At 44.5% G+C, this 27,400-nt stretch overlaps 1 protein-coding gene across 3 annotated transcripts in view; it reads right to left on the reverse strand.

The window, feature by feature from the left end:
* Positions 1–548: 548 nt before the first annotated feature.
* The window catches only part of LOC126278084 (protein croquemort-like), a 220,623-nt gene continuing 193,771 nt past the window's right edge, over positions 549–27,400 (reverse strand). For all 3 annotated transcript variants that reach the window (XM_049977927.1, XM_049977928.1, XM_049977926.1), the window contains one exon: positions 549–3,740. In XM_049977927.1, the coding sequence (XP_049833884.1) occupies positions 3,500–3,740 (241 nt within the window). In that variant the 3' untranslated portion in view covers positions 549–3,499. The remainder of the gene's footprint in view (positions 3,741–27,400) is intronic.

The raw sequence follows: 27,400 nt of genomic DNA on the forward strand, positions 1-27,400 counted from the left end.
CTGGTTTAAAGAAACTGAGAGAGACCTAGTGGAATTAAAGACCTCAGAAAATTCACTTATTGATCGAACTGCTAAATTAATTACTAAACATGAAAACATAAGGTTCCAAGACAAATTCACACAAAAGTCCAAACCCTTCATCTCGGAAGAAGAAAGGAGAAGAAGATCAGAAAGAATGAAGAAATACTGGGCCCTAAAAAAGAACAATGCACAAAGAAATGATTGATCCAGCGTACCCCAAAGAGGGTGAAACAAAAGAAGAAGAAGAAGAAGAAACTGACCTAACTGTTTCATAGTGTGCTGTATCTTGCTCATTGAGCAAGTAATGTCACAATACTTTTCCTTTTATAACAAATGTCAAGGAACACATTTTTCCTTTTGTCCACATAATTCACACATACACCTCTGAATCTAATGGAGGCACTACCTATGAAAGTAACTGAAGTTTATAGTTTTCATTTCTTCTGTAATAAGAGTACTTACTCTCCTATGTTGCTGAAATAAAGCGTGTCATTTCATGGCTGTGAATTATTTATGACATACCTAAATTGTGGCTCAAAGCACATTTATTTCATTGTGTTATTTCCAGTTTTAAGTAATGGGCTATTTGGAAACAAAGACTGATAAAATGGAGGAAAATTATAATTAAAGGACTTAATTATTAAATACAACAACTGTAAGTGTTTATTGTTGATTTGGCAGTAAAGTATTTAAAATAACATTTTACACTGGCCAGCTCTTTAAGAAAAGTATTTGAATACTTTACAAGGAACTAAATACCTGGTCCAAACACTGAGGGAACATCCCCAATCACCATGAGTTGTGGGGGTATTCGGGAGTAGAACATTCCAGCAATGATCTAGCATTTATCCTTTTCCACACACAACTTGTGTAAAATGACAATAGGTTATGAGCTCCATCTCACCTGACAGCCAAGTGATATTCTGTACATTAGGTATGTGCTTATGTATGACTCTCTCATAGCTATCTATCATCAAATGTGTCAATTTGTCAGTGTGCTTCACAGTGCCTATTGGAAGTTATTCTGCTGCATTTCAGAAGGTCAGGTAGTAATTACAGCGCAACAAAACCAGCTCTAATATGAAAATAAGCAGATACCTTCAAAATGAAGTCACACAAACACTTTGCAGTACAGAGCTCCTTTGCAACCCACCTGGAATGGTTGCTCCCCTTTCCAGGAATGTTAGTCAGTTATACTACTGATATTTCTGATAGAGTTAAGATGAATGGAAGAATAACCACTAATGGTAAAAGCATCGCCCTTTGTCTTGCACTCTACAATTTTTGTAACAGTTTCTGGGAAGTATTTTCAAAGGGGCAAAAGCTTGAAGGTAGGGTTAAATAGTACAGAGGGTATAGTACCAAATTTAAAGTAAGATTTTTTAAATTATTTTATAAACTCTGAGGGCAGCAACATGCTGACTACATCTTTTATCTAATACAAAATCTATTTAACTAGAAGGGCCAAATGCTAATCACACCTCCATACATGTAAGATAGAAAAATTAGGGTGTATGGCTCCACTGAGGTGCAGCTGAAGCTTGGTTAGGACAAGGCTAGTAAAAGAAGAGGAATCCACCATTCAAAAGAACCATCCTGGCATTTGTCTTAATTTAGAAAGATTACATTGAACCTAAATCTGAATGGCTGGGCAGAATTTTGAACCCAGGTCCTTCCAAATTCATGTCCACTGTTTTAACAACTGTCCACTTCCACTTATTTGCGAACAATACTACCTACTGGACAAATGGTTTTAGTCAGCTTACAAAACAGAGTTACACTGTGGCACATCTATGGAACAGAGAAAATGCTCCAAGATATGAGAAGTATTATGAATAAAAGATTTTGAAAACTAATACAATATATATAAACAATTGAAACTAAGTTTGTAGGACAGCCACAAGTCACAACCACTATTTTTTATTGCCTTGGTTCATTCAACTAAACAACAGCATTATAAGCAACTATGGAATTTATGAAGTATTGCAATATGGAATATTAAATTGGCATAAAGGAACAATCCAATTTATATTAATGCTAACTTCCATTCAAAGCAGTTGGCTGATTACACTGGCAATGACAAATATTGAGATAGCTGTGTAACACTTAACTTATACAGTCAAGTTCATTCACAAATAAGTCATTTACGTAATACTCTTGTCAGATTGAATGAAACTGATCAATAAGAAATACTGACAGCAACTTGTGTTGGTTCTATAAACATAATATTATTTATGGTTTCATTTTTATATATTAAAAAAGTAAAATTGTATTTAAAGATAATAAATTTTGGCCAAGTTACCATAACAAGCATGAATCATACTTCAATACTGTTATTTTCCTCACCGATTTTCATGCAGTTCATAATAGACAAGAATTACATAAGTAATCATTTGTATCACTAAAGCAGTATTCCCTTGTTATAGAATTCCCATATAATTAATCAGGAACTGGTAACACATCACAGCCTCAGTTTACTAAAATCAAGCTCTATGTTACATTATTTTGTCTTTAGGAAACAAAACTTAAAAACTTTCTCCTTAAATAAAAATTCTACACAGAAATTTCTGGTGTGCCACTACAAATAAAATTATCCATGGAAGGATATAGCTGCTCTGTTTCTCAAAAACTTTTCTTATAGAATTATGTACTTGACATAAAAAAACAGAACAGCTGGCACCTCATGGATGATTTAATTGCCTGCACACCGAAATCTTCAAACAGAGGCACTGAACAAAAATTTCAACCCACATCCATTTACATCTGTGTAAAAATATAAAGTGTTGTGTTTGTAAGACATCATACATACAAAATGCATTCTACAGTACAATTTTGTAAAACAACTATAATCAGTGGAGCAACATACAAAATTCACTGATCACACATTAAACTGTAACTCCAACTTACTTTTGTTTCATTTGACAAATCAGTAAATCACATTTGAACATATTATAAATTCTATACTTCATTTGATATAACAGAATATTTACATAATCTCAAAACAGAACAGTAAAACAGTCTTTGGTTGCACTGCAGCTCCCCCCCCCCCCCTCCCCACTCTCTCTCTCTCTCTCTCTCTCTCTCTCTCTCTCTCTCTCTCTCTCTCTCTCTCTCTCTCACACACACACACACACACACACGATATATCCTGAACTACAAGTTGTAGAATCTAAATGTGACACATGCTGTAAGCTGCATTATTTTTAAATGTATCATCATTTCACTCTTCGTTATATAGCTTCCCACTAACAATTAAACTACAACTTGAAAACTTAATTTTTTAGCCGAGATACAGAAGAATACTGGAGACAATGGAAAACATTATTTTATCAGGACACACAAAAGTACCAAAAATACTTTTAGAAAGGCCACAAAATTCTTAGTGAGAACCGCACAAAATTATGTGACAGCTAAGGTGGGTCTTTTTCAATGTTTATTCGAAGGCACTTCAATATGAATTTGATGAATCAATGCATCATTAATTTTCATGGATTAGCCCTTGTGTGTCTGAGCCTTTCCAACCATGGCGCACAGTCAGCATTATTCCAATGAATAGCATCAAAGCTCCAATTCCAGCTAATCCAAAGAAAACACCCATTCCGACATCAGGTGCTATCTGCACTAGTTTCGCTAATGAACTTAATTCATCGCTAAGTACTGCCTTTTGGTTGAACCAAAATACTGGAAAATATATCCTCCTGGGGAGATTCTCGAACATCCTGTAACATTCAAAACAAAGAGCAATTAATTAGCTTTTATATTTTTGTGAGACAGTTAAACATTGAAACATACTTTACAACATGTAGGAACTGGAATCTTTAATTATTTCTGGGCAAAATGCACGAGTGAAACCTTATACCAATCACTGCTACTGCAGTTAATAACAAAAGTGTCTTGACAACTCCTGAAAGTATACATATGTATCAGTTTTTCAAGGGTATGTAATCATAAATTCTCGAAGTGATTCCCTTCCTCAGTATGACTGTTCAGTACACTGTTAACACAAACTGTAAATGTCACTCCTTTTGAAATATGTTTAGGTGTGTAACTACACTAATCTGACATCAATTGCAAACCATTTTGTTTCTCACACATTGTACAATAACGTTGGTGTCTCATGTTTCAGCAGAGAGAGAGAGAGAGAGAGAGAGAGAGAGAGAGAGAGAGAGAGAGAGAGAGAGAGAGAGAGAGTTGCTACCTTTTGAGCTGACACTATTTTCTTTTGTTTGTGTGTGAGTGTGTGTGATGTTTTAATAATTCAGGCCATTATTGTAAAGCTACAGCTAACACAAACAGTTAAGTACAAAATATATATATATATATATATATATATATATATATATATATATATATATATATATATATATATATATCGAGTCCACCTTTTTGACATTGCCTGAAGCAGGTCACAAATCTTGTGATATAGTAAACTATCTGTTCTTTGCAGCACTCCCATTAGACACACTGGACACACATTCACAAGGACAACAGTTCAAGCCAGCATCCAGCCATCCTGATTTAGGTTCTTCATGTTTTTCCTAAATCGCTTCAAGCAAATGCTGGGATGGTTCCTTCGAACGGGCATGGCCAACTTCCTTCCCCATACTTCCCTAATCCAATGTGACCTGATGACCTAGCTGTTTGGTCCTTTCCCCTAAATTAACCAACCAACCAACTCCCATTAGGTGTTTGCTAGAATGGTACCTTGTTCTAGTTTTCAGCTTGCATAGAGGTCCTCCAGACCTGCTTCAGGCAATGTCAAAAAGATGGACTCTCTCTAGAGAGAGATTAGATTTTTTGTGCTTAACTGTTTGTGTTAGCTGTAGCTTACAACAATGGCCCGAAATACTAAAACCTTAATGAATTTTTAACACCTTACTTAATTGCTGTGTACAAGTGCCACACTACACATCTTCTTTCACCATAGCATATTACTAAGACAGTTTCTGGAACTTGACTCACCTCTCTCAACCCTTTTTATGTACAAATACCAAGTCACAAAACGGTAGAGATTCTTTATGCTAGGCTAGGCTAGGCGTCATGTCGCACGGCATTGGCACGGTTTCTCGCGCTGCGCGTCACGCGAGCATGCGGGAGGGGTGAGGCGGAGCATGGCGCATATGGTCAGTGGGTGTATTACCCATGCGAAAAGGCAGCATTACGGTATACTGAGATTTGTTGTCACCGAGTAGTGTTTCGTTTTTCGCGTTTAAGTGCTCAATTTCTTTTCGTTAATTCATTATAGCTTTTAATGATGATGTAAATAAAATAGAAAGAAACTTCCACATGGGAAAAATATATTAAAAACAAAGATTCCAAGATTTACCAAGCGGGAAAGCACCGGCAGATAGGCACAATGAATAAAACACACAAACACACACAAAGAATTTGGAGCTTTCGCAACTGGCGGCTGCTTCGTCAGGAAAGAGGGAAGGAAAAGGAAAGATGAAAGGATGTGGGTTTTAAGGGAGAGGGTAAGGAGTCGTTCCAATCCTAGGAGCGGAAAGACTTACCTTAGGGGGAAAAAAGGATAGGTATATACGCGCGCGCATTGCGCGTGTTTTATTCATTGTGCCTATCTGCCGGCACTTTCCCGCTTGGTAAGTCTTGGAATCTTTGTTTTTAACATAATAGCTTTTAGTTACATATACCAGTATACTTTTTGTTTTGTTTATTCTTTTGTCAAGAACAATACACAGTTCAATAATTGGTGAACCATTAGCTACTGGAAGTATATCTTCTGCCTCCACAATGTTTTCAGTTCGTAAGAAGGGACAGACGATTCATTGTGAGGGTACTGAATAAGGAAGTAAGGAGTATTATAATCATGAGATCTAGAAGGAAGGCAGGAAAGTAAACAAGGTATACTTGCTGCCTCTTATGCTGGTGATCTCTACAATCTGTTACAAAAAGTCGAAAAGGCGAAATATCCACACGTATGACCCGTTATGCTCCTGGTAAAAGGCGTTCGAGATTTGAAGGACTTAAGTTTCACTAACATCTGGATATGAATGTAGTAAAAGACATTATACTACATACATGTGGACATCACATTTACACTGCAAGTTACGAACAGTTGAGAAGCCTTCATGAATAACAATGTTTTTATCGGATCATCGCGACGAGAAAAAGCATTTCAGTGATCACATACACACTATCAGCATTAATAAACTAATTATGCAACACAAGTGAAGTAGTGTTTGGTATTATTACAAAAGTATGAGTATCGTGAAAGAGAGTGGTTATTTGATATATGTATTGCTGACTAAGGCAGATCTACTTTCATCACAATGTTTTTCGAACAACGTGAACTCTTCCTCTCACAAAGCATTCCTGTCGCGCATTATTCTTCAGCTGCTGACGATACGCTGACCATTGTATTGTGCCACGCATCAATTGCTTACTTTCATAAAAAAAAAAAAATTATTCGTGAATCGCACATTGTTAGTTTGGCAAGGCGTAGGAGAGTGACCAGCATAAGGCATGTGGGAGTCATTCTGAAAGATGGATAAAAATAAATAAATAAATTCCGCCTGAAGGGTACGCTCGTCTTTACTTTGCTACTGCTCAGATGAAGAAAAGGAATAAAATCCTTTGGCAAGTTTCCATTCCAGTCACTCAGTATTAAAAATACGATGGATTATGGGATTCAATCAAAATTCCAAGAGAATTGGCGATTTATTTTTGTGTGAATTGTTAACCTTTCTTCATTCGAAGAAGCAACACCATTTATGAGTAACGGTCACATTTCTCTTGTTAAGGTTTGCTAGTACTTTTTTGCCAAAACACAATATAATTTGCACAAACTCATTTTTGAAGCAGCTATTGTGACAATTCTGAAAAACAGTGTCTCATTAAACAACTAGCGACCAGAGAGCTCAATAGCTTACGAGAAAACCTCATTGTGTCGGTTTGTGGTAACATAAGAGAAGAAATATGTTTATTTTCATACTAGGAAACTCTTGTCTCACTAGGTGTCGATAACTCAAAGTACAAGTCATAGTTAAGAAAGTTCAGTGTGTTTACGAACTGGTAAAGTACTCTCCTCATTGTGTACCATCGTTCGCCAAAATCTTGTTTCGATGTCTCGAACGATTTAGGAGATACGAGGGATGTAGGAATATTTCATTCCCATGGGCGTGAGTTAATGCACTGCATAGTATCCATTTTCTTGAGATCGGGGACAGCCAAAGACCTCCTCCCAAGTCTAAACAAAAATTCAATATGTTAGCTAAATTTCATACGCAGCAACATACGGTGTAATACCCACCAAATGCAAAATCATAGCGACCCCTAATTTTTGTTGCAAACTTTTTGAGTTTTGCGTAGTGTCTTACTAAGATGTGTACCTCACAATAAGCGTGACCATTAGCGAGATGATGGACACTTCGCCATGAAGCTGACACATAACAATACAAGTAATGCAAAAATCAAATATTTCCAGTGAATAATTTCTGTAAAATCATTTGAGAAAGATAACAGGATGCGCACGCTTCGGTTGTCAGCGCAGAGCGTCGCTGGTCGGCGCGTCACAATATGCGCTGGACCCGCACGACTTGTGCCTATTTTAACTACAGGTTCCTCTGTACGTTAATCAGTGGAAGCCAAGGACATGCCACTTCCAATTCATTAATTATATTGGACACAACAGACCTCATAAAGAAAGAAAATCTTAAGAAATCAGGAAAGAAAGTATGCATCGACAAAGGGGAAGCAACTTTTTGAAACCGCATTTGCAAAATTAATGCTTTTAAATAAGAATCGGAAGAGAGGGGCTACAAAGGCTAGAGGAACTTACCTATTAGTGAAGCTACACTACTGGCCATTAAAACTGCTACACCAAGAAGAAATGCAGATGATAATCGGGTATTCATTGGACAAATATATTATACTAGAACTGACATGTGATTACATTTTCAAGCAATTTGGGTGCATAGATCCTGAGAAATCAGTATCCAGAACAACCACCTCAGGCCGTAATAACGGCCTTGATATGCCTGGGCATTGAGTCAAACAGAACTTGGATGGCCTACACAGGTACAGCTGCCCATGCAGCTTCAACATGAAACCACAGTTCATCAAGAGTTGTGGCTGGTGTATTGTGACAAGCCACTTGCTCGGCCACCATTGACCAGACGTTTTCAATTGGTGAGAAATCTGGAAAATGTGCTGGCCAGGGCAGCAGTCGAACATTTTCTGTATCCAGAAAGGCCCGTACAGGGCCTGCGACATGCGGTCGTACATTATCCTGCTGAAATGTAGGGTTTTGCAGGGATCGAATGAAGGGTAAAGTCACAGGTCGTAACACATCTGAAATTTAACATCCACTGTTCAAAGTGCCATCAATGCGAACAAGAGGTCACCGAGGCATATAACCAATGGCACCCAATAGCATCACGTCACGTGATACGCCAGTATGGCGATGACAAATACACGCTTCCAATGTGCGTTAACTACGATGTCGTGAAACACGGATGTGACCATCATGATGCTGCAAACAGAACCTGGATTCATCCGATAAAATGACGTTTTGCCATTCGTGCACCCAGGTTCGTCGTTGAGTACACCATCGCAGGCGCTCCTGTCTGTGATGCAGCGTCAACGGTAACCGCAGCCATAGTCTCCGAGCTGATGGTCCATGCTGCTGCAAACGTCGAACTGTTCGTGCAGATGGTTGTTGTCTTGCAAACGTACCCAACTCTTGACTCGGGGATCGAGACGCGGATGCATGATCCGTTACAGCCATGCGGATAAGATGCCTGTCATCTTGACTGCTAGTGATACGAGGCCGTTGGGATCCAGCACGGCGTTCTGTATATTACCCTCCTGAACCCCAATCATTCTGTATCCTGCTAACAGTCATTGGATCTCTACCAACGCGAGCAGCAATGTCGCGATAAGTTGAACTGCAATCGCGATAGACTACAATCCGACCTTTATCAAAGTGGGAAACGTGATGGTATGCATTTCTCCTCCTCACACAAGGCATCACAACAACGTTTCACCAGGCAACACCGGCCAACTGCTGTTTGTGTATGAGAAAACGGGTGAAAACTTTCCTCATGCCAACAGGTTGTAGGTGTCGCCACCGGCGCCAACCTTGTGTGAATGCTCTGAAAAGCTAATCATTTGCATATCACAGCATCTTCTTCCTGTTGGTTAAATTTCGCGTCTGTAGCACATCATCTTTGTGGTGTAGCAATTTTAACGGCCAGTAGTGTAGATTACAAGGGATGACAGAAGCAGGAAAATGATTAAGAGCAGAATACATCAACCAAAATTGCATTTAATTTAAGAAAGAACTTACCAGTGAGAACATTAGATGCAAAATCAGGAAACGGGTTCTTTTGGAGTATGGCCCTATATGAGTGTGAAACCTGGACAACTGGAACCACGAGAAAATGGCTAGAAGCACGAGATTTGGTGCTTCAGAAGATGATGAAAACAATCTGGACAGACAGAGTTACTAATGAAGAACTGCTGAGAAGAGTATAAGAAAACAGATCTCCATAGAGGCACTTCTAAAGATGATGAGACAAACTCTTAGAGCACATTTCAGGACACATGAACACCATTAGAACAATAGCAGAAGAAGCTAATGAGGGACTGCTATGCTCACAGGTTCGAATCCTGCCTCGGGCATGGATGTGTGTGATGTCCTTAGGTTGGTTAGGTTTAAGTAGTTCTAAGTTCTAGGGGACTGATGACCATAGATGTTAAGTCCCATAGTGCTCAGAGCCATTTTTTGAAGCTAATGAGGGAAATAATCGCTGAGGGCATCAAGAATGTCATATCTGCAGCAGATTATGAATGATGTGGGATGTACCACAGATGCGGACAGAAGAGGGGAATGGCATACTGCTGCAAACCAACCACAGGGTTTGGGCGCCACATAGAGTGTGCTATACTTCTTAGTAATATTTCTGTGTAGTATGTAACGAAATATGAATGTTTAAGTTGGACCACTTTTTTTCACTTTGCGACAAATGGTGCTGTAATAGTCACAAACATATGACTCACAATTTCAGAACAGTTGGTAACAGGCAGGTTTTTTAAATTAAAATACAGAATGCAGGTATGTTTGAACATTTTATTTCGGTTGTTCCAATGTGATACATGTACCTTTGTGAACTTATTTCTGCGACTGCATGCTGTTACTGAGTGGTTACCTGTAAATACCACATTAATGCAATAAATGCTCAAAATGATGTCCATCAACCTCAATGCATATGGCAATACGTGTAACGACATTCCTCTCAACAGCGAATAGTTCGCCTTCCACAATGATCGCAAAAGCATTGACAAGGCGCCGACGCATGTTGTCAGGCGTTGTCAGTGGATCACGATAGCAAATATCTTTCAACTTTCCCCACAGAAAGAAATCCGGGGACGTCAGATCCGGTGAACGTGTGGGCCATGCTATGGTGCTTCGATGACCAATCCACCTGTCATGAAATATACTATTCAGTACTGCTTCAACCGCATCTAGCTACGTGCCAGGTATCCATCATGTTGGAAGTACATCGCCATTCTGCCATGCAGTGAAACATCTTGTAGTAACATTGGTACAACATTACATAGGAAATCAGCATACATTGCACCATTTAGATTGCCATAGATAAAATAGGAGCCAATTATCCTTCCCCCCACAATGCCGCATCATACATTAACCCGCCAAGGTCACTGGTGTTCCACTTGTCACAGCCATCGTGGATTTTCCGTTGCCAAATAGTGCATATTATGCCGGTTTACGTTGCCGCTGTTGGTGAATGATGCTTCGTCGCTAAATAGAACACATGCAAAAAATCTGTCATCATCCCGTAATTTCTCCTGTGCCCAGTGGCAGAACTGTACACGATGTTCGAAGTTACTGCCATGCAATTCCTGGTGCATAGAAACATGGTACGGGTGCAATCAATGTCGATGTAGCATTCTCAACCCCGACGTTTTTTGAGATTCACAATTCTCGTGCAGTTTGTCTGCTACTAATGTGCAGATTAGCAGTGATAGCAGCTAAAACACCTACTTGGGCATCATCATTTGTTGCAGGTCATGGTTGATGTTTCACATATGGCTGAACACTTCCTGCTTCCTTAAATAACATAACTATCCGGCGAACAGAACGGATACTTGGATGATTGTCATCCAGGATACTGAGCAGCATACATAGCACACGCCCGCTGGGCATTGTGATCACAATAGCCATACATCATCACGATATCGACCTTTTCCGCAATTGGTGAACGGTCCATTTTAACATGGGTAACGTATCACAAAGCAAATTCCGTCCACACTGGCGAAATGTTAATTGATACCACATACTTAGACGTTTGTGACTATTACAGCACCACCTATCACAAAGAGAAAAAAAGTGATCCAACTAAAAAATTCATATTTCTTTATGTACTACACAAATATGTAATAAAAATGGGGGTTCTTATTTTAAAAAACGCAGTTGATATCCGTTTGACCTATGGAAGCGCCATCTAGCGGGCCAACCATAGTGCCATCTGGTTTCCCCCTTCAAGCTAGACAAGTTTCGTTCTTTGTAGTTTTTTCGTTTGATGCTTATTTTGCGAGATATTTTGCCTGGTCACCATCAATGGACCACCCTGTATAGTACATGATCATTAATACATTTCGGTTTCATGATAAGGTAGTTCCCTGATAAGTGATTTAAGAAAGGACGAATAGCATTTCCTTAGTAATCCATAAACCTGTAGAATAGTATTCCTTATTCCCTCCCCAATGCAGGAGGCGGAGCCAAAGCGTAGTTAAATCAGCAACACGTAAAGTAAAATCCTGATGCAAATGTTTTTCTCTGTTTCTCCCTAGGAAAATATTAAACTCTCATAATTGATGTACGCACACCTGGAAAATAAAATGTGGATGCATTAAATGCATATATAGTAACATGACCTCCCCCCATAAACCATAGACCTTGCCGTTCGTGGGGAGGCTTGTGTGCCTCAGTGATACAGATAACCATATTGTAGATGCAACCACAACGGAGATGTGTCTGTTGAGAGGTCACACAAAGCTATGGTTCCTGAAGGGGTGCAGAAGCCTTTTCAGTAGCTGCAGGGGCAACAGTCTGGATGATTGACTGATCTGGCCTTGCAACACTAACCAAAATGGCCTTGCTGTACTGGTACTGCGAACGGCTGAAAGCAAGGGGAAACTACGGCCGTAATTTTTCCCGGGGGAATGGAGCTTTACTGTATGGATAAATGATGATGGCGTCCTCTTGGGTAAAATATTCCGGAGGTAAAAAAAATCCCCCATTCTGATCTCCGCGCGGGGCTACTCAGGAGGACGTCGTCACCAGGAGAAAGGAAACAGGCGTTTTACGCATCGGAGCGTGTAATGTCAGATCCCTTAATCGGGCAGGTAGGTTAGAAAATTTAAAAAGGGAAATCAATAGGTTGAAGTTAGATATAGTGGGAATTAGTGAAGTTCCCTGGCAGGAGGAACAAGACTTTTTGTCAGGTGAATACAGAATTATAAATACAAAGTCAAATAGGGGTAATGCAGGAGTAGGTTTAATAATGAATAAAACAACAGGAATGCAGGTAAGCTACTACAAACAGCACAGTGAACCCACTGTTGTGGCCAAGATAGACACGAAGCCCACGCCTACGACAGTAGTATAAGTCCATATCCCAAATAGCTCTGCGTATGACGAAGAAATTGAAGAAATGTATGATGAGATAAAAGAAATTATTCAGATAGTGAAGGGAGACGAAAATTAGTCATGGGTGACTGGAATTCGAGTGTAGGAAAAGGGAGAAAAGGAAACATAGTAGGTGAATGTGGACTGGGGCTAAGAAATGAAAGAGGAAGCCGTCTGGTGGAATTTTGCACAGAGCATAACTTAATCATAGCTAATACTTGGTTCAAGAAACATAAAATAAGGTTGTATACATGGAAGAAGCCTGGAGATACTGACAGGTTTAAGATAGATAATATAATGGTAAGACAGATTTAGAAACCAGGTTTTAAATTGTAAGACATTTCCAGGGGCAGGTGTGGACTCAGACCACAATCAATTGGTCATGGAACTGTAGATTAAAACTAAAGGAACTGCAAAAAGATGGGAATTTAAGGAGATGGGACCTGGATAAACTAAAAGAACCAGATGTTGTACAGAGTTTCAGGGAGAGCATAAGGGAACAAATTACAAGAATGGGGGAAAGAAATACAGCAGAAGAAGAGTGGATAGATTTGAGGGATGAAGTAGTAGTTGTTGTTGTTGTTGGGATGTTTAAGGGGGACTAAACAGCTAAGGTCATCAGTCCCCCATTCCAAAAACCGGCGAAACAAAATTTACGGAACAGGTAAAACCCCAATGGGGGAGGAGACACCCCTCCCCCCAGTCACTGAAAGAACACCAATGTGACAGCGAACACTAGAGACAAGAAGAGTACAGACGAACACTGGACAGAAAGAAACGGAAGAAAAGAAGAGTGCCGGAGACTGGTTGACTGACCATGGAAACAAAAATTGGGAAAGAATCAACCATCCGAATACACACATTAAAATCTGCAACCAATGAGACACGCTAGGACAAGATGCACAGAAAGGGAAAGGGAGAGGTCCCCCCAAATGGAACCATAAAAAGGACTACCAAGGATAAAATTTAAAACGTCGTCAGCCATGGAGGCATCGTCGCATAAAACCAAAGGCAATGTGCCCGGGAGATTAAAAGTCTGCCGGAGGGTGCGCAGGCGGGGACACTCCAACAAAATGTGGGCGACTGTCAACCGGGACCCACACTGACACAGGGGGTGATCCTCCTGACGCAAAAGATGTCCGTGCGTCAGGTAGGTATGGCCGATGCGGAGCCGACACAGGATGACAGAGTCCCTGCGAGAAGCCCGCAGGGAGGACCGCCACACATCGGTCGTCTCCTTAACAGCCCGCAGTTTATTCGGAAAAGTCAGGCTACACCACTCGTCACGCCATATCTGAAGCACCTTACGGCGCAACGCCATCTGCAAATCACGAGCCGGGAGGCCGATCGCCAAAGTGGGGGCGTCGACCGCCCCTTTGGCCAGCCTGTCGACACGTTCATTCCCCGGGATGCCAAAGTGACCTGGCGTCCAAACAAAGACCACCGAACGACCAGAGCGGGTAATGGCAAAAACAGACTCCTGAATAAAGGATACCAGAGGAGAAGAGGTATAGCAGCGGTCGATAGCCTGGAGGCTGCTCAGGGAGTCACTGCAGATGACGATGGACGTACCTGAGCAGTAACGCATATGCTCAAGAGCGCGCAATATGGCCACCAGCTCTGCAGTAAAAATATTGCAGCCAGCCGGCAAGGAGCGCTGTTCAACATGGGCAGCGTGAGCAAAAGCGTAGGCAGGACGACCATCCACCAGGGAACCATCAGTGTAGACAGGCTCACAGCCTGAAAATGAGGCAACAAGCGCAAGAAAATGGTGACGGAGGGCCACATGCGGAATCGAGTCCTTGGGTTCCCGTGCCAAGTCCAGGCGGACGGACGGACGGGTCATACACCAGGGAGGCGTGGGTGCACAGGCCCGGAAGGGCGGCAGAAGAGGGAACGACCCCAGTTCCGACAGCAGGGACTGGACGCGGACAGCAGTGGAAAGCCCAGACCTAGGTCGCCGGTCGGGCAGAGGGAGAACCCTGGCAGGGAAAAGCAGGCGATGATTGGGATGGCCCGGTGAGCAATGCACTTGGACAGCATAGTCGGGGAGCAGTCGGTGGCGGCGAATCCGCAGCGGGGGAACCCCGGCCTCCACCAGCAGACTATCCACGGGGCTCGTGCGGTAAGTGCCAGTTGCAAGCCGAACCCCACAGTGGTGTATGGGGTCCAACAACGTCAACACTGAGGGCGATGCAGACCCATAGGCCAGGCTCCCATAATCAAGCCTGGACTGCACAAGGGCTCTGTACAATCGCAACAGCGTGCTGCGATCTGCACCCCAAGACGCATGGCTCAGGCAGCGGAGGGCGTTGAGGTGCCGCCGGCACTTTTGCTTCAGCTGAGTAATATGAGGAACCCATGTGAGCCGGGCATCAAAGACGAGTCCTAAGAAGCGGCTAGTGTCCACCACTTCAAGTAGGTGACCGTCGAGACAAAGTTCCGGATGAGGGTGGACCGTCCGAAGCCTGCAGAAGTGCATAACTCGAGTCTTGGCCGCAGAGAACTGAAATCCATGAGTCAGAGCCCATGATGCCGCCTTGCGAATGGCTGCTTGCAGCCTGCGTTCGGCGACTCCTATAGTCGTTGAGCTGAATGAGATGCAGAAGTCGTCGGCATACAAAGAAGGAGACACCGACGACCCCACGGCTGTAGCCAGACCATTAATGGCCACTATAAATAAGGAAACGCTCAACACCGAGCCCTGCGGGACCCCATTTTCCTGTATATAAGATGAACTAGAGGCGGCACCGACTTGCACCCGGAAAGAGCGGCGCAATAAAAAGTTTTGAAGAAAAGCTGGGAGCTGACCACGAAGACCCCACTCGCGCAACGTAGCAAGGATGTGATGCCTCCATGTTGTGTCATATGCCTTCCGCAGATCAAAAAATACAGCAACGAGATGCTGATGGCGGCAAAAGGCCGTACGGATAGCAGATTCCAGGCGCACCAAATTGTCCGCAGCAGACCGGCCCTGGGATGGAGCGAGGAGACCGCGCGACTCAAGGACCCAACACAAACGCTGCCCCACCATACGTTCGAGCAATTTGCACAAAAAGTTGGTGAAGGTAATGGGACGATAGCTGTCCACCGCCAGAGGGTCCGCACCGGGCTTCAAGATGGGGATGATAACACCCTCTCGCCACTGCGACGGGAACACGCCCTCGCTCCAAATGCGGTTAAAGATGGTGAGGATGTGTCTCTGGCAGTCCCCGGAGAGATGCTTGAGCATCTGCGCGTGGATGCAGTCCGGTCCTGGCGCTGTATCAGGGCAAACGGCGAGGGCAGCGAGGAATTCCCTCTCGCTGAAAGGAGCATTGTATTTTTCAGAACTACGTGTGTGGAATGATAACGGCGTCCGCTCAGCGCGCTCCTTTAGAGAGCGAAAGGCAGGAGGGTAAGTTGCAGTCGCAGAGCTCGTAGCAAAGTGCGTGGCAAGGTGGTCAGCAATGGTGGCAGCATCCGTGCAGACAGCGCCGTCCAGGGAGATTCCAGGGACACCCATAGGGGTCTGGTATCCATAAATCCGCCGGATGCGGGACCACACACGACGGGGAGACACGGGAGCCCAAGGATGAAATGTACCTCTCCCAGCATTCCTGCTTACGCCGTGCAATAAGACGACGGGCCAAGGCACGGAGCTTCTTAAAGGCGATGAGGGTCTCCAGAGACGGGTGCCGCTTATGACGCTGGAGAGCCCGCCTACGGTCGCGAATAGCCTCAGCAATCTCCGGCGACCACCAGGGGACAGACTTCCTCCGAGGGAGTCCTGATGAGCGAGGGATGGCAGTCTCGGCCGCAGAAATAATTGACGAGGTCAAGACACGGCCCACCTCGTCAATGTCACCCTGTGGGAGAGAAGCAATGGTGGCAGCAGAAGTAAAAGCTGGCCAGTCAGCCCTGTTGAGAGCCCAGCGGGGCAGGCGCCCAGAAGAATGACACTGGGGCATTGACAAATAGATGGGAAAATGGTCACTACCACACAGGGCAGGATGCACTCTCCAGTGAAGGGATGGGACAAGTCCGGGGCTGCAAAGAGAGAGATCGATGGCCGAGAACGGGCCATGGGCCACACTGAAATGCGTGGGAGCACCGGTGTTCAAGAGGCTAAGGTCGAGCTGAGCCAACACATGCTCCACAGCGCGACCGCGGTCATCGGAGACAGTCCCACCCCATAGAGGGTTGTGGGCATTGAAATCGCCCAGAAGCAGCAATGGCGGCGGGAGTTGAGCCAGCAGTGCAGCCAAGACATGTCGGGGGAGCTGCCCATACGGAGGAACGTAAACAGAGCAAACAGTAATAGCCGGCGAGAGCTCAATCCTGACAGCGACTGCCTCTAAAGGCGTCAGAAGGGGTACTGGCGAGCTACAGACAGAATGGTGAACAAAGAGGCAAACTCCACCTGAAGCTTGTTGACAGTCAGTGCGGTTCATATAGTATCCCCGATAACTGCGAAGGGCAGGGGTCCGCATTGCGGGAATCCAAGTTTCCTGAAGAGCAATGCAGAGAACAGGGGAAAAGCATCCGGAGCTCAGGCAGATGGCGGAAATAACCGCCGCAATTCCACTGGAGAATGGAAGCAGGAAGGGACTGGGAGGGCGTGAAGGCAACTAAGAGGCAGACGGTGCCGCAGAGTCAACGGCCGCCACTGGGCGAGAGTCAGCTGTGTCCATAGGAGAGGCCCCCGAGGGTTCCGTGAGGGCGAGATCCGTGGCAGAGGCGAGGATCTCCACCGCATCCCCAGAGCCAGAACTATTGACAGCAGGCGGTACTGAAACTGCCGGAGCGTCCTTCTTCTTGGACACGTTCCGTCCTTTCTTCTCGCGTCTGTCCTTTGGCTTAGAGGGCTGGGAGAGTTTCTCTGAAGGAGCGTCGGAGGCTGACGAGGACGCAGAAGCCCTACGACCAGCAGGTGGAGGAACCTTCAGCCACTGGCTGTGGCTGACATCCGGCGGGGTAGCAGAAGAAACGGAAGAAGGGAGGGCCCCGAGGGACCCCTTCCGCGAGAGAGGAGCCGACAGAGACGACGCCGGCGGAGAAGGAGGAGGAGGAGGAGGAGGAGGAGGAGGAGGAGGAGGAGGGGGAGGAGGAGGGGGAGGGATCGAGCCTCCTGGTTTTGGAGCAGATGTCACTCCCGAAGCATGTGGAGGGGGGGGGGGGGGGGGGGGAGTGACAGAAGGGGGTTTGCCCCCACCTGCTAAGGGGGCAACAGATGAACGCTTGCCCCCAGACACGAGGGGGGCAGACAGAGATGTACGGGCCTGAGGGCCCACTGAAGGCGGCACAGAGGAGACGACAACTGCCGCCCGCGAAGGCGACGATAACGTGGCTGCAGCATAAGAAGTTTGAAGAGGGGCAGGATGCAACCTTTCAAATTTCAGTTTTGCCTCGCGATAAGTAAGCCGGTCCAGGGTCTTAAATTCCATAATCTTCCACTCCTTATGAAGAACGGGGCAGTCCGGCGAGCATGGAGAGTGGTGTTCCCCACAGTTGACACAGACAGGGGGAGGCGCACATGGAGAATCGGGATGAGAGGGGCGTCCGCAATCTCAACATGTGGCGCTGGATGGGCAACGGGAGGACATATGCCCAAACTTCCAGCACTGGAAGCACCGCATCGGGGGAGGGACGTATGGCTTGACGTCACAACGGTAAAACATTACCTTGACCTTCACAAGCAATACAGCACCCTTGAAGGCCAAGATAAAGGCACCGGTGGCCACCCTGTTGGTCTTGGGTCCTCTGTGCACACAACGGACAAAATGCACACCACGTCGTTCCAAGTCAGCTCTCAGCTCGTCATCGGACTGTAACAAGAGGTCGCGATGGTAAATAATCCCCTGGACCATATTTAAGCTACTGTGGGAAGTGACGGTAACAGGGACGTCTCCCAGCTTATCACACAAGAGCAACGCCCGTGACTGGGCTGGGGAGGACGTCTTGATGAGGATGGACCCATTCCTCATTTTAGACAACCCCGCCACTTCCCCAAACTTATCCTCCAGGTGTTCCACAAAAAACATAGGCTTTGTCGAAAGAAAGAAGTCACCATCAGTCCTGCTGCAGACAAGGTATTGTGGTACATAAGGCTCCTGCTTGGCACTAGATCTGCGTCCCTCCCATGGCGCAGCCAACGAGGGGAACGACTGAGGATCATATTGTGCAGCATCGAATTCAATTCTACCTCGCTTAGAGACGCTGGTGGCAGTGCGACCACCAGCTTGGTGAGATTTATTGCGCTTCATTGCGCCACATCCGCCCAGATGCCACCTACTCCGAACGAGGGCTCTCCCCAAGGGCGCCACCCAGCCAAAGCAACGGGTACCTGGCCGATATCCCATTGCCCGGAGTCCCCGTGCCCCAGACAAGATGGGCACATACTCCTTGGCATGCATGGGGAGGAAACAGCTCTGGCATCTGTAGTGCGATCCCTGCGTGGTCAGGCGGCTACCACCAAGAGGGTACATGACGACCCCACCACAACGGACTGGCTACCGTGCTGGATTTTAGGTGTTGAAAGGGTCCACAGTTGTCATGGGCGCTAAGAAGGGGACTGCGCACAAGACGAGGAGGCAACCCAGAAGACATGGGGTGTAAATCCCTCCACACGACAATAGATAGCATGCAAGATGGAGGTGCACGATGGACCAATAGAAAAACACCACGTAAGGCGTCCTTCCCCAAATGGCACGCACTAACAACGGAAATTTTGAAAATGGCAAGTCAAACCCAAGTGGGGACCTTCATATAAGGCCGAAACTTGGGAGACTCCTTTTAGTCGCCTCTTACGACAGGCAGGAATACCGCGGGCCTATTCTTACCACCGAACCACCGCAGGGGAGGGGGGGGGGGGGGGGATGATGAAGTAGTGAAGGCAGCAGAGGATCAAATAGGTAAAAAGACAAGGGCTAGTAGAAAACCTTGGGTGACAGATGAAATATTGAATTTAACTGACGAAAGGAGAAAATATAAAAATGCAGTAAATGAAGTAGGCAAAAAGGAGTACAAACATCTCAAAAACAAGATCGACAGGAAGTGCAAAATGGCTAAGCAGGGATGGCTACAGGACAAATGTAAGGATGTAGAGGGTTATCTCACTAGGGCTACGATAGATACTGCCTACAGGAAAATTAAAGAAACCTTTGGAGAAAAGAGAACCATTTGTGTGAACATCAAGAGCTCAGATGCAAACCTGATTCTAAGAAAAGAAGGGAAAGCAGAAAGGTGGAAGAAGTATATAGAGTGTGTATACAAGGGCGATGCACTTGAGGGCAATGTTATAGAAATGGAAGAGGATGAAGATGAAATGGTAGATACGATACTGTGTGAAGAGTTTGATAGAGCATTGAAAGATTTAAGTCGAAACAAGGCCCTGGGGGTAGATAACATTCCATTAGAACTACTGACAGCCTTGGGAGAGCTAGTCCTGACAAAACTCTACCATCTGGTGAGCAAAATGTATGAGACAGGCGAAATATCCTCGGACTTCAAGAAGAATATAATAATTCCAATCCCAAAGAAAGCAGGTGTTGACAGATGTAAAAATTACCGAACTATCAGTTTAATAAGTCACAGTTGCAAAATACTAATGCAAATTCTTTACAGATGAATGGAAAAACTGGTAGAAGCCGACCTCGGGGAAGATCAGTTTGGATTCCGTAGAAATGTTGGAACACGTGAGGCAATACTGACCCTAAGATTTACTTTAGAAGCTAGATTAAGAAAAGGCAAACCTACATTTCTAGCATTTGTAGACTTGGAGAAAGCTTTTGACAATGTTGACTGGAATACTCTCTTTCAAATTCTAAAGGTGGCAGGGGTAAAATACAGGGAGCGAAAGGCTATTTACAATTTGTATAGAAACCAGATAGCAGTTATAAGAGTTGAGGGACATGAAAGGGAAGCAGTGGTTGGGAAGAGAGTGGGACAGGGTTGTAGCCTGTCCCCGATGTTATTCAATCTGTATATTTAGCAAGCAGTAAAGGAAACAAAAGAAAAATTCGGAAAAGGTATTAAAATCCACGGAGAAGAAATAAAAACGTTGAGGTTCGCCGATGACATTGTAATTCTGTCAGAGACAGCAAAGGACTTGGAAGAGCAGTTGAACGGAATGGATAGTGTCTTGAAATGAGGATATAAGATGAACACCAACAAAAGCAAAATGAGTATAATGGAATGTAGTCAAATTAAATCGGGTGATGCTGAGGGAATTAGATTAGGAAATGAGACACTTAAAGTAGTAAAGGAGTTTTGCTATTTAGGAAGTAAAATAACTGATGATGGTCGAAGTAGAGAGGATATAAAATGTAGACTGGCAATGGCAAGGAAAGCATTTCTGAAGAAGAGAAATTTGTTAACATCGAGTATCGATTGAAATGTCAGGAAGTCGTTTCTGAAAGTATTTGTATGGAGTATAGCCATGTATGGAAATGAAACATGGACGATAAATTGATTGGACAAGAAGAGAAGAGAAGCTTTCGAAATGTGGTGCTACAGAAGAATGCTGAAGATTAGATGGGTAGATCACGTAACTAATGAGGAGGTACTGAATAGGATTGAGGAGAAGAGGAGTTTGTGGCACAACTTGTCTAGAAATAGGAATCGGTTAGTAGGACATGTTCCGTGGCATCAAGGGATCACCAATTTAGTATTGGAGGGCAGCGTGGAGGGTAAAAATCATAGAGGGAGACCAAGAGATGAATACACTAAGCAGATTCAGAAGGATGTAGTACGTACTGGGAGATGATGAAACTTGCATGGAGAGCTGCATCAAACTAGTCTCAGGACTGAAGACAATAACAACTTCAACAGCAACATGATGTAATGGAATGTAAGTAAGTTACTTGTATTTATGCACAAAGGTTAGGTTTTTTTTTTTTTTTTTTTTTTTTGAGCTAACAAAGTATACTAACCAGCAACTGTAATTGAAAAAGGAATTTTGTAACGTTTTAGTATATAAGAATTTTCTACGTTTGATACTGGAGGAGTGTCAGCCTTAGATGTAAGCCATTGTAATATGCACTGATATATCAAAATGTTTAGGTGAATTTTGTGTGTATATTGAGCCATATGTAAAAGATGAACTTGAAAAACTAACAGAAAAAGAAAAAACCTCAAGGACTAAAAACAATTCTCACACCAAAGTGAACAACAAAACAGATAGTTGTATCCAAATGCATGTGCAATAGCGCAACGAATCAGTTATGGTGATGTCATGCTATGCAAAGTCTGATATATCAATCAGCAAACTACAATTGTGGAAGCATCACCTACCTTGTTGTCGGGTGTTGATGTGCAGTACACAAATGGGAGGGAAGGAGAGAAACGGGGAGCAGAAAAGTAGGAGGTCGGAATGATAAGCGGGTGCACTGTCAGACGGTGGCAGAAAAAGAGGGCGAGAGACGAGAACAGAGAGGAGATGGAAAATGTTAGGTGGAGAGTTGGGGCAGTATGTCACTGTAGGTTACGGCTGGGATAATTTCGGAAGCAGAGAATACACTGTATGGATATCTCCCATCTGAATTGTTCAGAAAAGCTCGTGGGGGAAGGGAAGATCCAGATGGCTCACGTAGTGAAGCAGTCATTGAAAACGAGCATGTTATGTTCAGCTGCATGTTGTGTCATAGGGAGGTCCACTGTGCTTTTTGAAACAGTTTGGAGGTGGGCGTTCATTCTGATGCACAGGTGGTCAGTAGTCGTACCAATATAAAAAGTTGTGCAATGATCGCAGCAGAGCTAGTACATAACATAGCTGCTTTTACAGGTGGTCTGGCCTCTAATGGGCTAAGATAAGCCTCGGACGGGACAGGATGGGACTAAGAAAGCTGGGTGGGTGACTGGGCTGGGTCTTTCACACAGATATGGCCCGTGTGGCAAGGCGTTAGGACTGGAAGTGGCATAGGAATGGACTAGGATGTTGTGGAGATACAGTACGTGACAGAACAGCACTTTAGGGAGGGAGATCTTTGGTAGGACATCCCTAGTTTCATGGCATAAAGATAGAAAATCAAAGCCCTGGTGAAGGATGTGGTTCAGTTGTACCAGTCCGAGGTGGTACTGGTATTTTGTGGCTTGTTCTTGGGAGTAGTTGGAGAATAGGGGAGGGGGTGGGGTGTCAAGACTAATAGCATGGAACATATGTTTGCGGATTAGGTTTGGTGGATAGTGCCTGCCTGTCAAGGACTTGGTGAGACCCTCAGCATACTGGCCTAAGGAGTTCTTGTCACTGAAGAGACCTTGTCCCCAGGTGGTCAGAACGCGTGGGAGGGATATTCTCGTGAGGAAGGGATGATAGCTGTCTAAATCAAGGTACTGTTAGTGCTTGGTGGGTCTAATGTGGACAGAGGTGTGAATGGAGCAATCAAACAGGAGGAGGTCAATGTCCAGGAAGGTGGCACACTAGGCTGAGAAGGACCAGATGAAGTGTATGGGAGAGAAGGTGTCGAGGCAGTGACGGAATGAAAATAGGGTGTCCTGGCCCCGAGTGCAGATCATTAAATTATCACCAATGAACCTGAACCAGACTAAGGATTTAGCATTTTTGGAGGCTAGGAAGGCTTCCTCTAGATGGCCCATAAACAGCTCGGCATACGTGAGTGCCATGCAGGTGCCCATGGCTCTTCTGCACATTTGTTTGTAACCTCCCATTCAAAGGAGTTGTGACTTAGGGTAAATTACTAGTCTATGAGGAATGATGTGGGTTTGGAGTCTGAAGGACATTGGGAAAGGTAGTGTCCAATAGCAGTAAGCCCATGAGCATGAGGGATGTTGATGTATAGGAAGATGGCATCAACAGTGACAAGTACGGACCCATGATGTAAAGGGCTGGGGATGGTGGAGAGTCTGTGAAGGAGATGGTTGGTATCTTCGATGTGGGACTCTAGATTATGGGCAACTGATAGGTGTTGGTCAATGAGGGCTGAAATTCTTTCAGTGGGGACAAATATGGTTCAAATGACTCTGAGCACTGTGGGACTTAACTGCTGTGGTCATCAGTCCCCTAGAACTTAGAACTACTTAAACCTAACTAACCTAAGGACGCCACACACAGCCATACCCAAGGCAGGATTCGAACCTGTGACCGTAGCGGTTGCGCGGTTCCACATTGTAGCACCTAGAACTGCTCGGCCACTCTGGCCGGCTCAGTGGGGACACAATAACTAGCTACAATGAGGTGACCGGACAGTTGGGTTTGTGGATTTTGGGGAGCATATAGAAGGTGGGTGCACAGATTCTGGGAAGGGCCTAAGCTTTAAGCAGGGGTTGAAAGTTATGTTGGACTTGTGGTATGGGATTACTCTGTCAGAGTTTATTAGGTGGACGTGTCTGATAAGTGGCAGAGCCCATCCACAAGACAGTAACTGTGATTCAGAATGACAGTGGTGGATGATTTGTTCAGAATTTGTTTGAAGGTTGTCTATGCCTGTCCTTTCTCTGCTGAAAGGTTGGTGTTCTGAGGATGGCACCTGTAGAAGGATGGCGAGGAGGTACGAAATTCCTGGAAAGTGACCAGCAGATGCTTAAATAGGAGGAAAGGGGGAGGAGGGGGAGTAATGGGGAGAGGTTCACAATTGGATGGTGGTATGAACTGGAAGAGGCAGGTTTCAGTGTTGGTATTACGTTGGCTTTTGTTGGAAGGATGGTGGCAAAGAAGTGTTATCATTGCAGGGATTGGGAGAATGAGAGTAGGTCTTTGACAAGTCCAGCATGGATAAATCAAGTGTAGGGCTAAAGGTGAGGCATTTGGATAGGGTTAAAACTTTTATGGGTTTTACAGTTGTGGTTCTTACTCATTCCACTGAAACTCCCAGCCCACAAAAGTTTCAATCCTTTCTTACGATTGCATCTTTGGCCCTACACCCAATTTAACCATGCTGGATTTGTCAAACACCTACTCACCTCTTCTCAATCCCTGCAATGGTAACTCTTCTTTGCCCCAAATAAATCCCTCCAACCTAAGTCTAACACTGAACCCTGACTCTCCCAGTTCATAACACCATCCAACTGCGACCCTTCCCTCGTCCCACTCAACCACCTGCAGGTCACCTTACAGGAATTCCATACATCCGACTTTGCCTCAGCAACCTTCCCCAGTTCCTTTACTCAGAGCAACAAACCTTTCAGCTGAAGAAAGGACAGCCATACACAATCTCAACACAAATTCTGACCTAATTATCCTACCAGCAGACAAAGCTTCCACCGCTGTCATGAATCACCTGGTGGAAGGCCTCTGACACCTGACTCTTCCACCTATAAACTCTGCCAGAGTGATCCTATACCCAAAGTACAAAGTAACCTACAATCCCTCCTTAGAGACTTAGGCCCTTCCCAGAACCTGTCCCTTGAATCCACTGCCTTCCTCACCCCTAGGACACCCGGCACACCCGCCTACATGCTCCCGAAAATCACCTGTTTACGGGCCATCTAGAGGAGACCTCCCTTGCCTCCAAACAAACCATACCCCTACTTGGTTCAGGTTCATTGATGACACCTTAATGATTTTGACTCAGAACCAGACACCTTATCCTAATTCCTTCACAACCTCAACACCTTTTGTCTCACTCGCTTCATCTAGTTCTCCTCGACCCAGCATGCTACCTTCCTGGACGTTGACCACCACCTCTCTGATGCCTCCATCCACATCTCTATCCACATTACACCCACCAACCACCAACAGCACCTACATTTCAACAGTGTCATCCCTTTCCCACCAAAAAATCACTCCCTTACAGGCTGGCCACCCAGGGACGATGTATCTTCAGTGACAAGAAGTCCCTTGTCCAGTATGCTGATGCAATCCTCCCACCACCCCCAAGAACCAGCCACAAGCGAGGGCCTCTTTTGTCACACAATACTATCTTGGACTGGAACAATTACACTACATTCTTCACCAGAGCTTTGATTACCTATCATCATGCCATGAAATGAGGGACATCCCGCCACAGATCCTTCACACCCCTCCTAAAGTAGTCTTCTGTCACCACCTCCACAACAACCAACTACATTCCTATGCTACTCCCAGTCCCAACCCCTTACCACAAGGATCATATCCCTGTGAAACATCCAGATGCAACACCAGCCCACCCACCTAGCACTCCTAGTCCTGTCCTGTTACAGACTTATCATAGCCCATCAGAGGCTGGGCCACCAGTAAAAGCAGTTATGTCATTTACCAGCTCTGCTGCAATCAATGCACAGGTTTTTATTTTGGTACAACTACCAACCAGCTGTCCACCAGCATCAACAGCCTCCGTAAAACTGTGGCCATCAGTGAGTTAGACCATCCTGTGGGACAACACGCACCTCAATATAACACGCTTGATTTCAATGGCTGCTTCAGTACCCAAGCCACCTAGAACTTTCCTTCCACCACCAGTTTTTCTGAAACACTCAGATGGGAACTATCGTTACCACATATTCTCCACTTCCAAAATTATGCCAGCCTCAACCTGCAGTAACATACCATCCTTGCACCCTCCAATGAACAGTTCCCACCACCACCTCCTCATTATCGTTTCCCACCCTCTGTGTGCCACCTTCTGTCAACACACCTGCCCAAGTTTCCCTGCTCCTCTACTATTTTGCTCCATTTCTACCCCCATCCCTGCCCCACAGCCTCCCAATGCTGCACCTATTGGCAGCCTTGTTGCAGCACACTCCACCAGATAGCACTCTTCTCCCCCCCCCACCCCCCACCCATACTGGTATGACTTTCCCTTCCTTGCCCCCTCCAGATTGCTGTTTCGATTCTAGGTGACAGTTGCATTCTGGTTTGAGCTGCCGGAGATGGCGGTCATGTGTGTGATGTGTGCTTGCTTGTGTGAATCTATATATAATGCACACAGTATCTGTGTGTGTGTGTGTGTGTGTGTGTGTGTGTGTGTGTGTGTGTGTGCGTGTGTGTGTGTGTCGGCGCATGCCACCTTCTGACGAAGGCTGTGGCTGAAAGCTAATTTTTTAGTGGCTTTTATTTGAGCCTGTCTGTAACTTAATGTCTTCTCTTTATGGTGGGTATCAATCTATCTTTCTCTTACATTGTTGATAATCCAACATGGAGTTTCCATTGTTTCATAAATTTTCACTTGCTTACTTTGTTACTTCTTTACAATTTCCACATACACTGTAGTCAACAATAAGCAATCGAGGTGAGTGCTGCAAGTCAATCCACTGTTGGCCACTCCCAAGAATTTATTTGCATGTGAATGATCATCAAGCTATGCTGGGTAGTTCTACAGTCAAAACCATCTAAATGTAAAAGTGAACTAATTACAAATACTGGACTAAGTATGGTTCATTGTTCATAAAAAAACTTTGTACAAAATAAAAGACTGCAGTTTGAAATAAATTTGTGCATGTTGTTGAAAATATTCAAAGTATGTAAAACAGATTCAACTTCAATGACTTAATTTCAACTGCTATCATTCAATATTAAGCAGTTAGAGTACTTGTTTTATAACAGTCAGTGGTCAAAGGAAATACTCTATAGCTTGTATTGTTACTAGCCTTCAAATATATGAAGAATGATGTAACTGTTTACAGTCAGGGTAGGTTGTAGAGATATTTTTCACTGTAGTTGTTACAAGCAACATAGTAGATTATTAAAAATGATGCACTGAATTCAGATTCTGAATGTCTTTTGCTACATTTAATAGATATTTACATCAAATCTATAAATAAAATCATTGTTACCTATTATTTAATAATTAA

Source organism: Schistocerca gregaria, chromosome 6 (genome assembly GCF_023897955.1).
Source record: "Schistocerca gregaria isolate iqSchGreg1 chromosome 6, iqSchGreg1.2, whole genome shotgun sequence".
Classification (NCBI taxonomy): domain Eukaryota; kingdom Metazoa; phylum Arthropoda; class Insecta; order Orthoptera; family Acrididae; genus Schistocerca; species Schistocerca gregaria.